The 13,200-nt window shown below is 31.0% G+C and overlaps 1 protein-coding gene across 1 annotated transcript in view; it reads left to right on the top strand.

Annotated features, from left to right (window-relative positions):
• LOC128191942 (uncharacterized) overlaps positions 1 to 13,200 on the top strand; it is a gene marked incomplete at its 5' end in the record, with an annotated part of 184,658 nt that overhangs the window by 159,844 nt on the left and 11,614 nt on the right. The window contains 14 exons of the mRNA XM_052864321.1: positions 315 to 569; positions 696 to 827; positions 966 to 1,091; positions 1,194 to 1,322; positions 1,673 to 1,804; positions 2,026 to 2,280; positions 2,800 to 3,039; positions 3,319 to 3,444; positions 3,604 to 3,726; positions 4,139 to 4,393; positions 5,515 to 5,772; positions 6,078 to 6,200; positions 6,602 to 6,856; positions 7,194 to 7,325. Coding sequence (XP_052720281.1) covers positions 315 to 569; positions 696 to 827; positions 966 to 1,091; positions 1,194 to 1,322; positions 1,673 to 1,804; positions 2,026 to 2,280; positions 2,800 to 3,039; positions 3,319 to 3,444; positions 3,604 to 3,726; positions 4,139 to 4,393; positions 5,515 to 5,772; positions 6,078 to 6,200; positions 6,602 to 6,856; positions 7,194 to 7,325 — 2,541 coding nt within the window. The remainder of the gene's footprint in view (positions 1 to 314; positions 570 to 695; positions 828 to 965; positions 1,092 to 1,193; positions 1,323 to 1,672; positions 1,805 to 2,025; positions 2,281 to 2,799; positions 3,040 to 3,318; positions 3,445 to 3,603; positions 3,727 to 4,138; positions 4,394 to 5,514; positions 5,773 to 6,077; positions 6,201 to 6,601; positions 6,857 to 7,193; positions 7,326 to 13,200) is intronic.

Below are 13,200 nucleotides of genomic sequence, written 5' to 3'. Positions count from 1 at the left end.
AATTGATCTCCACAACAAAAAATAAAAGATATGTATGCTTTAACATCTATGGACATTAACAACCCGACAGTCAATAACCAATTTCACAATTTTAGAATAATTAATATTACCAGAATACATGAAAATGCAAATTTTCATAGAATTTCAATTGCAATGCTCAATATAACTATCACGTAGTATTTAGTTATGACGACTTGTAATTTCTCAAAAAAGGGAAAAACTTGTCTTACTTTTTCCTAATATTTTTTTTAAAACTTCTGGACATCTGTTAATATTTAATTCTATATATTTTAGTTTGATTATTTGATTTACAGCATGTGAGCCTCCAAACTATGGCGTGAATTGCCAAAGCATATGCAGCTGTGGTCAAGGTATGGAGAGGTGTGATCCAGTCACGGGATGCGTGTGTAAGTCTGGTTGGACTGGAAGTAATTGTGATACGGACATCAATGAATGTACCACAAACCCAACTATTTGCGGAAGTGATAAAATATGCCAAAATCTGGATGGATCACATGCTTGTAACTGTAGAAATGGCTATGAAAAAGATTCCAACGACAACTGTATTGGTATGAAATGATAAGCAATCATATTTCTTTAAAAAATGTTAAAGTGTTAGTTTAAGAATTGTAATTTTCTACGCAACGCTTACACACGTGTACATGTATTACGTGCTAAAATACTTTCTGTTATAGATATAAATGAATGTGGAATAGTCACGTCGAATAATTGTTCAACTTCAACTTCTATCTGTAAAAATAAAGATGGGGGATACGTTTGCGAGTGCAAATCTGGATTCACACAGAAAAACTTGTATGAATGTGAAGGTAAATGTCATTTACATAAAACATTTTATAAATTTATTATGACCTTAGATATAATGTTACTTGAATTTTCATAGCAAATCATTAAGTGTTCCTCAAGATTGCAATTTTCTTAAAAACCATGATTTTACATCCCTATAGATTTTAACGAGTGTACAGCCGGAATAGATGGTTGCAGCCAGACATGTTTAAACGTGGACGGAGGCTACAATTGCGAATGTGAATTCGGGTATACGTTAGGAGACGATAGGAAAACGTGCATTAAAGGTATCAATTGCACATCACTTTAACTATATATTCGTTATCCATGCATCTACATTTGATTTAAATTTGTATATGTTATTTTCTGAATTTAACATATTATTGCAGTACAAGACATATGTTCATTGTTTCCTCAACTTAACTGTACCTATGGATGTAAAGCAAACGGAACCCGGGGATCGTGCTTTTGTCCCGCTGGCTTTTTGCTGAATGCACAGAATCACAGATCTTGCATCGGTATAGTTTAAAAAATTTAGAATCATGATATTGACACTGTATTTTGTTTATTAATATCTTTGTAATAAAGCATAATTTGCCTTTCAGATCGGTAGGCACAGAAATTCATAGTGTGATGTTGATAAAACCTAGCTGTTAGCTATAGTGAAATAATGCATATTTGCAGCAATAATCTAATTATACTGTATTTTCATCTTTATTTAAAATAATTTTGCATTGATTGTAAAATAAAGTTTAGATTTTATTACATGTCAGAGAGTAACATTACTTTTTCTAGAATATCTCTGCAAACAATGATAAGTGAGGAGGATATGTTATCTTGATATGAATGGATTTTGATTGAATTTCAGATATCGATGAATGCAATGACGCCAGTTTAAATCAATGTACTTTTCCAAACCTGTGCGTGAATGTAGATGGGACATATAACTGCTCATGTCCTGATTATCATGTTCTTGAAAACGATGGACGAACTTGTAAAGGTTAACTAATTCTATTTTTAAAAAGACTTAATTTGTATCTAATTCAAATGTATCTATCCTTGTGTGAAAGAAATATAACTTTAAAAATAAAGGTAACAATTGTTGTAGTATATGTTATACCAGGTTTTTTTTTTAAATTTTAAATTATCAAAGTATTTTTAAAATATTGTAGATCTTGAATACTTACAATTAACAGCTTTTGATTTTGATCTGTATTTTAGAGTGTGACGGGTTTTCGTTTGGAAAGACATGCGAGAATGTCTGCAATTGTGGAATTGGATCCTCTAGATGTGACAAAGAGAAGGGTTGTGTCTGTTTATCGGGCTGGACAGGAGTAGAATGTGATCTCGATATTGATGAGTGTGCAGCTTCTACAAACCCATGTACTTCTAATCACCAAGTTTGCCAAAACTCCCCTGGGTCTTATAAATGCATTTGCGAAACGGGATTCATGAACGAATCAGGACTGTGTAAAGGTGTGCTAAACGTTCCTTATAGTAGATTGTATAAAGATACTATAACATGGTTTACTTTCAATTTGAATAATTCTCAGTTATTTTAAACCTAATAGATTGAAGATTATATAAAATCAAAATTACGAATCATCTTATATTCTTTTTTAAGATTGTTTATTAGTCCCCTATCGGTAGTCACCGGAGGGGACTATAGCTTTCCTCTGCGTCCGTCTGTCCGTCCGTTCGTCCGTCTGTCTGTCCGTCTGTCTGTCCCACTTCAGTTTTCCACACTTTTTATAGCTTCAAAACGTCAAACTACAGATCAAGTTAACACTTTTGCAGCGTCTGGTTGACATATTTTCGAGAAAATTAATTTTTTATATTCCAATTTTTTAATGTTTGGGTTCGATGTTCTGCATAACAATGCATTGTTTTCATAATTTCCACAAACCAGTAGGAGACGTGTATTGCTTATGCAATTCTCTCAGAATGCTTGTTTATTTTGTTCTGTTCTTCATAAAATAGAATACACTTTTGTAGATATCAATGAATGCGAAAATTCACCATGCAGCCAAATTTGTACGAACACTGAAGGGAGTTATTCGTGTAGTTGTAACAACGGATTCCGTATGTCTGCAAACTCAGAATGTATGGACTATGACGAGTGTCTGGCACCAGTCAGCCCCTGTGATCAACAATGTACCAACACTATAGGAAGTTACAAATGCTCCTGCAACGACGGATTCATTCTCAATTCTACTTCTAGAACAACTTGCTATGGTAACTAATTTTTTAATATATATATATATATATATATATATATATATATATATATATATATATATATATATATATATATATATATATATACATACACACACACACACATATATATATATATATATATATATATATATATATATATATATATACATATATATATATATATATATATATATATATATATATATATATATATATATATTCAAGTTAATCCTGTATTTGGTGGTTTTGTGGGGTTTTTTTTACAAAAATCATGTGGTCTTTTTGGCATTTCAGCAAAAACTGAGTGCACGAACACAGCGCTCAACTGTTCGCAAAAATGCGGAGTTAAACCAGGGGGAGTAGAATACTGTTTTTGCAACGTTGGATATTCTTTAAATGCAAACCAAATGTCATGTGATGGCAAGTATTACACATGTATAAACACCCACACACACACATGCAATCATATTCATAAACTCTATTGACTATTCCATTCATATGATAACATGATATTTATTGATGATTTTATTCAAAATACGAATATCTTTTTAAATGACCCAAAAAGAGTATGCCTTTTAGATATCGACGATTGCCAACCTAACCCATGTTCTGAAAACTGCAATCAAAATGCACCTGGACAGGGATATAATTGCTCTTGTGCTCCAGGAAAGAAGCTAGACATTGATCAGAGATCTTGTATAGGTAAGAAATTTAAATAGTGATGCATTTTAAATCTTTTTATTTCAATCGTTTAAAAAATTCTTTATGCATGTAACTACATGTATATTTATACATTTTTCTATGTCTTGGTTGATGATAAAGCTACAACATACAGCTTGTGTTTATTTGCCATTTTGCCCGCAATAGGTATCATTGGCAAAATTACTAGATGTTTGCAATAATAATGATTGAAATAAAGCTTCTATGCAAATTTGTGAAACGATTATTTGATATGGCTATACAAAACTATAATTGCATTTATTTTCTCAATAACGATTTACATAAAAAGCGTACAATGTTTTTATTGTTGTTATTCTTTATTTATTTATGCTAAGATATATGGATTTATAAGAACCACAATTAAAAGTAACATGAAAGTTCGTTACATTTTTAGACTGTGAAAACGGAAGATATGGAGACAAATGTAGCTTAAACTGCGCATGCAACGTCGAAAACACAATTGTGTGTGATAAAGTATCAGGAAACTGCACCTGTAAACCTGGTTGGGAAGGAATGTACTGTACAGAGGATATTGACGAATGTAAAAATACGTCTATTTGTCCTGAAAATTCGGTGTGTCAAAACACAAATGGTTCGTTTTCTTGTGTTTGTGATTCAGGGTATTCTCAAGCTGCTGGAAAATGTGTTGGTAAGCTACATGTATAAAAAAAAGGTTATCGAAAGAAGGAAGAGTGATGGGTTGTTTAAAAACCGTTACATCCAAGGAACTTCAAAGTAAAAACCTTATCAAAACTTTTATTTAGGTTTCGTTAAATGTAGATTTACCTTTGCTCAACATATTTACCTTTGCTCAAAATGTATTTCCCGTCTAGCAGGAGGGGTACTTTAATATTCTTTAAATTTAATCAAAGGAGTAAAAAAAAACTTTTATAACCTTTCCAATGCACATATTCATACTCTACACGTTAAAGTAATTAAATTGTAGCAAGTGTTTGATAGTTGAGACCATTTTTATACTATTTTATTAATATCCTTGAGCAGAAAAGCTCTGTGCAATTCTAATTTTAAGTTTAGATATTTGGATACCAGTTTACGACTAAACAATTATAGCTAATATTTAATGTTGATCTAAAAGCAAGCACGTTATACAAAGAAGCTTCATTTTATCGATTGAGTTAAAGTAAGATACATTTTCTTCTCTTTGATGGGGTCATCATTGATTAAATGATTAAATAATCATGGAAGCAAGCTATATTATATAAGAATTAAACGTCATTGATACAACGCTGTTACTGATACAATAAAAATTATTAAGCGTTGCAAATACAATGTCCAATACTATAAATTGTTGTTATTAGCTAGCAAGAACAATTCTAAACTATGATCAAACTGTGACTCCTGGGGTAAAAAATTCATTACAGATGGGGTTTCAACTATAACAATATAATTATTTTGTCAGCTAATATCGAATCAGGCCTATAAGATTATTAACGGTTTTTTAAATAAATTAATCAACAAATGATACAATTTTACTTTGATAAGGAAACGATCAAAATGCAATCTAGTACGCAGAGGGACGTAAAATTGTAAATAAAATTAGGGGTATTTTGCATTGATTTCATATAAAGATACTTGGATAAGAGTTGAATTTAGTTGCAATGGTCAGAGATTGGGCTTATATACATTTAATCTTGAGTTTTCAACTATAATATTCGTAAAACTGTGCAGTAAAATTGCAATATCCCACAGTGGAAGTTTTAATATTGAAATTTTGTATTTTCTGATTTATTTGATATATTGTATTTTCAGAGTGTGCTTTGAATACCTATGGTCAAAATTGTGCAAGTCAGTGTTTGTGTGATTTCTCAAACACACAGTTATGTGACAAGAAAAATGGAACTTGCTATTGTAAAGAGGGATGGCAAGGTGCTAGCTGTACAGAAGACGTTCTCGAGTGTGCTAACACGACCATCTGTGGTTCAAACGCTCGGTGCTCGGAGACCAACGGATCTTACATATGTAATTGCGATGTTGGATATAAAAAGGATGCATTTGGGTCTTGTGTCGGTAAGTTTATTAGTTTTTCAATACAAATTGGAAGATAAATACCCATTATAATATTTTATCTTAAAGAATGCACACAGATATTTGCTACTTATTGAATTTTTTTTTCTAAATTGATTTCGCTTGATTTTAATGTAATAAGTATTTGTAAGTATAGAATTAGGTTAACACACCTTTATGGCTAAGAAAGTAAAAGGTTTGATCTTTTAAATATTACTTTTAAATTTATTTAACTCGACAACCACTTTTAAAACATCGATATACATACATGTAACTCATTCATGTTTGCGTTATTTTCTTCACTACAGATGTTGATGAATGTTCACTTGGATCTGATACTTGCCACGAAAATGCCGATTGTGCTAATACTGTAGGAAATTTTACGTGTTCTTGTAAAACTGGATTTAGTGGGGATGGTTATTCTTGCACAGGTGTGTTATACAATCGTGTTTACTTTGCATAGAAATACTAAGTTTTTATATCTCAGAGCTTTCCCGCTGATTGTTAACAAACGTAACGCAATTGCGAAATAAGTTTGAAATCAAACAATCTACTTATAACCAGTGTACTTTTGTGAAACTCAAGTCATATTTATAAAAAAAAAATAGTTATTTGATAATAAATTGAAATTTTAGGAACACGTAATAAAACTCATTATTCGCATTTGGTATCATATATATGCTGTTGCTTTAAACTAACTCGGGATAGTTGATACGATTAAGCGAAGCAAATTGGCAAATATAAAGATGTAAAATGTCTCTATGGATTTTTGACAACCTTCACACAAGTATTTAAATTCAAAATAATAAAACAGATGATTATCATCTTTAAGCATGTGATAGTACACATTATGGTGTTGGCTGTTCCTCTCCGTGCACGTGTATTGAGGATAATACAGTGGACTGTAATGACGTCACTGGACAGTGTAATTGTAAGAAAACATGGAATGGAACAAACTGTGATGTAGATGTCAATGAATGTGATCTAGGGACAAATGACTGCAACTCCACCATCGAGATCTGTGTTAACCGCGATGACGGGTGGAATTGTTCTTGTCTACATGGATCAACAAATGGAGTTTGTAATGGTATATACGTTTTTCAATCTTTTTTTTATTTTTATTTTTTTTGCTGAACAAAATATATGTTTATACTTTGAAGCTGTATTTAAATGTATGAATAATAACATAAAAATTAAAAGGGCATGTTTATAATCTCAGGATTTCGTTTTCAAAATTAACAGCAAAAATATGATATTTTTAATGTATATGTACATGTAATGTGAGAAAAAAAAAATCAGTTATTCATTTTGACTACACATGTACCAGCTAATTTATTTGTGTGACATTAAATGATGTTGAACATCAATGTTAACAAATATTTAAAAACTCTCTTCAAACAGTAATTGTGTATTTCTTACTTCAGAAATGACAACATCAACGATGACAGAGAGTACATACGAAAGTGCCCAGACAACAGTCCAAAGCACGGTCGAATCATCAAAGAGTACTGAAGCTAGTCCAACAACAACAGGACGAAGTGAAAGCACTACAAAAGGTTGAAAACCCACTATGTATTGTGTTTTGCGGGATAGTTACGTCCAAATAGGTTTATCAATATTCATGTTTCATATATGTTAACAAAAAGTAATCTTCAAAAATGCATGTCAAATAGTAATTAGTTATTTCTCACGTCAGAAAGTGAAATCACTTTTAAAGGTTTAAAAACTCCACGAAATCTCATGTTTTTTGTGACGGTGACGAAACTTTGTGACCAAATAAGTTATTCAATCTTCATAAATAATATTATTTCAATTAATAAGTCATTACCCATAGATTGTTCGGTAATGCAATAAGTAAAAACTTATGCTCTATATTACTGACAATTTTCAAACGATAATCTTAATTCAAAGAATAACATTAATATATTAACTTATTAATGAATTTCAGCTCGTAACAGTACATATGATTGTGTTAATCGTTCCTCTAGATCTTAAACCTGACATGAATTCATAAAAGCACTAGGTCGCCATATTAGTTTTGATCGCTCCTCTTCTGCCAGATGGGTTTTTATACCGGTTGAGAAAGTTACGGTCGGTTGCTATGCGATCGAGGCATTCGGGTTGCACGGGTTTCTAAATGCATGAACTAAACTTTGTAGTAAAATGTTTGTAATAATTAATAAAGTGATAGGAATTGAAATAGGATATGAGACAAACTCTGTATTATTGGTTGTCTCCTCCTTCTACTAATCTTCCGTTTGAAGAATACAAACAGGTGATGCAAGATGTGTTCGACTTGTTTGGTGAGCAAAGTGAAATTGACCCCGTAATACTATGCGGCGACTTTAATACAGATATTAAAAACAAATGCAGCAGTCCAAAGTCAAAACTTCTTAGGGAAACTACACATGAAAGAAATCATAGTAGCTTATTCTCATCTGACACCCATTTTACGTTCCAAACAAAAGATAAAATATTTAAATCACTTCTTGACTACATCTTTGTACCCAAGTAGATTATTCCAGAGGTGAAATGTAAGGAAATATTTCAAGACTTTGCTTACGATGTTTCTGATCACTTTCCATTACTATGTGAAATTGACGTCCAAAATATCTTCACTCTCCTACCACCAGACTACTCAAGAAATATTCCGAAATGGAAGTTAGCTGACACAAACAACCTAGCAGCAGATAGAATTACATGTGATAATCTTTTAAACTCAACAGATATAGTACTGTCATCTAAGGACATCATCGACATGTTCCTTCACCACCTAACCGCTTCTCTTCTATCATCTGCTGACGAACATATTCCATATGGAAAATTTAATTCACACATCAAACCATATTGGAAAAAATCAGAGTTACACAACGCCCATTATGAAATGCGGCGTTCTAGATGAGCATGGAAATCAGAAGGTTTGCCTAGAGACAAACAAAACGAATCATATGTAAATTACAAAAAAAACAAATTGTAAAGGACTATATATGATAAGGGCCTAAAATGGCCCCCTAAAATGAACATCATCATTTTACTATCATTCTTTGTTTTCTTAGTACAGATATATATGTGATGTGTTTATATAATATTTACTTTGATTCAAGTGCCCACAATTTAGAAATATGACATTGTAAAGACAACCTTTTCCCGCCATTTTGCATTTTTAGCGTAAAACAGCTTGTTTTCAAGCAGTTTTTCCTTCCGAAAACATAGAGCGCATTCTTGAACAAATAAAATATTTTAATCAGAGATGTACCTAGCCAAGACTAATAAGTGACAAAAAAAATTCCTTGTTCAAGCATGCGCTCTATATTTCCCATTCGTAAATAGATAAGAAAAATGTCAATTTTTGGCTGATTTTGAATGAATTATAGAAATGGCGTCACTTCTGACGTCATATACTGCCAGTGTTTGCAAATAAATCAAATAAAAAGATGAAAAATATATTTTATATCAACTCTTCTAAAAAATTAGTAAACATTTTATTGTACCCGAAACACTTTAAAAATGGCGAATTATGGGGGCCAAATTTAACTCTTATCATATATAGTTCTTTAGAAAACTTCACAGATTAGCAAAAAAAAGATTGGAAACAAACAATTCTTGATGAAATCGATAAAGCCGCCGAAATAGATAACGGAACTTTTTATAGAACAGCGTGGAAAAATAAAAAAACGAACAAGCACATCCCTACCTTCCAAGTTAAGATATAAAGAAAAAATCGCTGAAAACATAACTGACATGTGAAACCTTTGGCAGGAATATTATTCAGATCTTGTTTGCAAATGACATTGTCCAGGTAAATTCGATGATAACTTTAAAAAGTACATTAATGAAATCGTAGAAATCATCGATAACAATCTAAACTATCAGGAAAAACCATTCACGGAACAAGACGTTATATCATGCAGTTGAGAAAATAAAGCATCATATTGAAAAACTCCCTAAAGGCAAAGCCCCTGGACCAGACTTTCTTACCACCAAGCACCTGATATACAGTGGTCATATTCTTACTGAAAAACTATGTCTACTTTTAAATGCTATAATGAGTGAAAAGTATGTACCCGAAATGTTTAATTTTGGAAAAATAATATATACATGTATCTATAAAGGTAAAAATAAGGATAAATGTGATCCTACTAATTACAGAGGTATTACATTGACATTTGTAGTGAGAAAACTGTTTGAAAAAATAATTCTATCAAGAATTGAAAATGACTTCGCTAACAAAAATATCATTACCACATAATTTGGAATCTGGGTTCAGAAGTGAATATGGTGCCATACCAGCTTGTTACGTATTAAAAGTAGCAAAAAGTTATTATGTAGATAAAGGTCCATCAGTATTTTGTGCATTTCTAGATAAAGAAATAGCGTTTGACAGAATTTTGCATAATGGTCTCCTATATAAACTATTTAAACTTAATACTGACTCAAGGTTATTTTTTTTTTTTTTTTTTTTTTTTTTTTTTTTTTTTTATTGATATTTATTTCATTTGCACATACAATATATCATACAATATATATATATACATGTAAGTATATTTAGCACAATTGAAAAGTCTGTTGACAAGATCATTTTCAACAAATTTAAGGGAGAGAAAATGAGGGACAGTAGGAAGTGGAGAGTGGGGGGAGAGAGTGGGGGAATTATGAGGATACATGTTTCATGTCAGAAATATTTTATTAATAATTAGGCGTAATCAAAATATTTACTACCGAGTTGTTGTATTCAGACAAGGTATATATAAATCGTGCCTTATGTAAATATGTCAATGGTCAGGATCTACATGTACATGAGAAAAAGCCAGTCAGTCCATTGGTTTAAGAAATTATTATATTTGCCTTGTTTTGTTGCAGTGTATTGAAGTGTAGTTATATGGGTTTTGAGATCAATCAGAAGTTCTTGGATTGATAAGTTTTCCTGTAGACATCTTTTCCTGTATATGTAAGATTTGATTATAAGAAAAATTATACCCAAATAAATTGAATTAGGGGTTCCTAATATAAATGATTTTTCCTCTAATGTAATATGTAAACCTTTTCCGTCACATATTGATATAAAGTGGCTTAAAAGATTTTGGACATGTAAACAGTCCCAAAACAGATGCACGATAGTTTCTTCATTATTTTGACATAAAGAACACAACTTTGTGTCAGTTTTACCTATTTTAAATAAAAATGAGTTTGTTGTCAAAATATACTGATTTATTCGAAATTGCAACCATTGCAATTTAGAATCCTTGGTGTATAAAAAGGGAAATGTGAAGATATTTTCCCACTGAAGGTCTAAAATTTCAAAAAACTTTCCCCATTTTACTTTTCCAAGAGGAGTAATGTTTTCTGTAGTAAGAATATTGTAGATATGTTTTGTTCCTTTTTTGTTGTTACAAAATGTTTTAATATTATGAGGAAGAAACGGTCTAGGGCTATTTGTTTGAGCTTGAGAGACTTGCTTTAATTGAATTTCTAATTGATGCATAATTCAGAAAATTTGTTTTTATCTTAATTTTTTTTTGTAAATCTTGTAAAGAATAAAAATTTCCATTTTCATCAAGCAAATCTGCTATGTATACTATGTTCTTATCAAACCAGTTTGTATAGAAAACTGTTTTATTTTCAATTTTGATTTTCGGGTTGTTCCAAATGGGCTGAGTAATAAATTCATCCCATGATTGAACTTCTAATTTTTCTTGAATTATTTGAAAGACAGTAAATGTATCTTTCCAGAAAGGATTTTTTATTTCCTTTTAAACAACATTAATATAGTCTGATCCAGTTTTTAATATTTTTTCTATGGTTACAGTTTTGCCAAGCAGCACTTTCCATTTTGTTTCTTGGGAATAAAGAATTCTTTTTATCCATGATGATTTTAATCCCAGATTGTAATTGTTAATATCAAGCATTTTTAAACCTCCATTAATATAGTCTTGCACTACTTGCTTTCTTTTAAGTTTATCTACTTTGGAATGCCATAAAAAATTAAAAAGAGTTTCATTCAGATTTTTCATGAAAGTATTTGAAAGGGAGGGTAGAGAAATGAAGAGGTGATTTAATTGTGCAATAAGCAATGATTTTATAAGAGTTATTCTGCCAAGTGGAGTAAGTCGTCGTTTACTCCATTGATTGATGATATGCTTGATTTTTACTAATTTCTTGTCATAATTAAGTTTTGGTATATTTGTTAAGTCCACATCAAAATATATACCTAAAAGTTTAAAGGTGCTTGTCCATTGAAAGTTCATTTCCTCACATATCATATTAGAAGAGTATTTTTTACTACCAATCCAGACAAGTTGAGTTTTTGATATATTTATTTTGAGACCAGAATTTTGATAAAAGTTATTCAACTCTCTAATTGCTTCTCTGAGAGACCTCTCACTGCCATCTAATATAATAAGGGTATCGTCTGCATATTGTGATAACAAAAATTCTGAATTATCTATGTTAATACCATTTATACCTTTATTATTTTTTAATTTAATAGCTAGTACTTCAGCACATAGTAAAAAGATATATGATGAAATTGGATCACCCTGACGACAACCACGCTCTAATTTAAAAAAGTTGGATAAGTAACCTGTTTGTGATACAGAGGAGGAGGTGTTTTGTTGAAAAACTGATACCCATTTTCTGAGCGATGGACCAAAGTTAAAGAATTGAAGCGTTTTATCAATAAATTTCCATGAGACAGAGTCAAATGCCTTTTCAAAATCAATCATTAACAGTAATCCAGGAATGTCATTATTCTCAGTATATTGCATTAAATCATAAACAAGACGAGTATTTTCACCTATATATCTTCCTGGAACTAAGCCATTTTGATCGGTACTGATAATTGAACTGATTATTGTTTTCATTCTTTGAGCAATGCAGCCTGACCCTATTTTATAAACTACATTTAATAAAGAGATTGGCCTCCAATTTTTCATGTAAAATTTACTTTTTCCATCTTTTGGTATGCAGGTGATTATACCCTGCTTTTGTGTAACAGATAACTCCCCTAGATTGTATCCGTGATTTATTGATCTAATAACAAAGTCTCCTAAGTATTTCCAAAAGACTTTAAAGAACTCTGTAGTGAAACCGTCACTTCCAGGACTCTTATTATTCGACATTTTTTTCAATACATGAGAGGCTTCATTATAAGTTATTTCATCTTCAAGGGTATTTCTTTGAGTATCGCTTAATTTAAAAATTTCAGAGTCTGATTCTAGAATCTCATTTAAATCATAGTCTTGAAATTCACCCTTGTTTTGATATAGATTTCTATAATAATTTTCTATCTCTAACAGGATTTCCTTTTGTCCATTGATTTCTTTGGAACAATCTTCTTTTATTAATTTTGGGACAATTTTATTTACAAAATTTCTATTCTCAAGATAAAGAAAGTAACTTGTTGGTTTCTCTCCTTCACAGGTCCATTTAGCT

Source organism: Crassostrea angulata, chromosome 1 (assembly GCF_025612915.1).
Source record: "Crassostrea angulata isolate pt1a10 chromosome 1, ASM2561291v2, whole genome shotgun sequence".
Lineage (NCBI taxonomy): Eukaryota > Metazoa > Mollusca > Bivalvia > Ostreida > Ostreidae > Magallana > Magallana angulata.
This window is presented reverse-complemented; position numbering and strand designations above follow the sequence as displayed.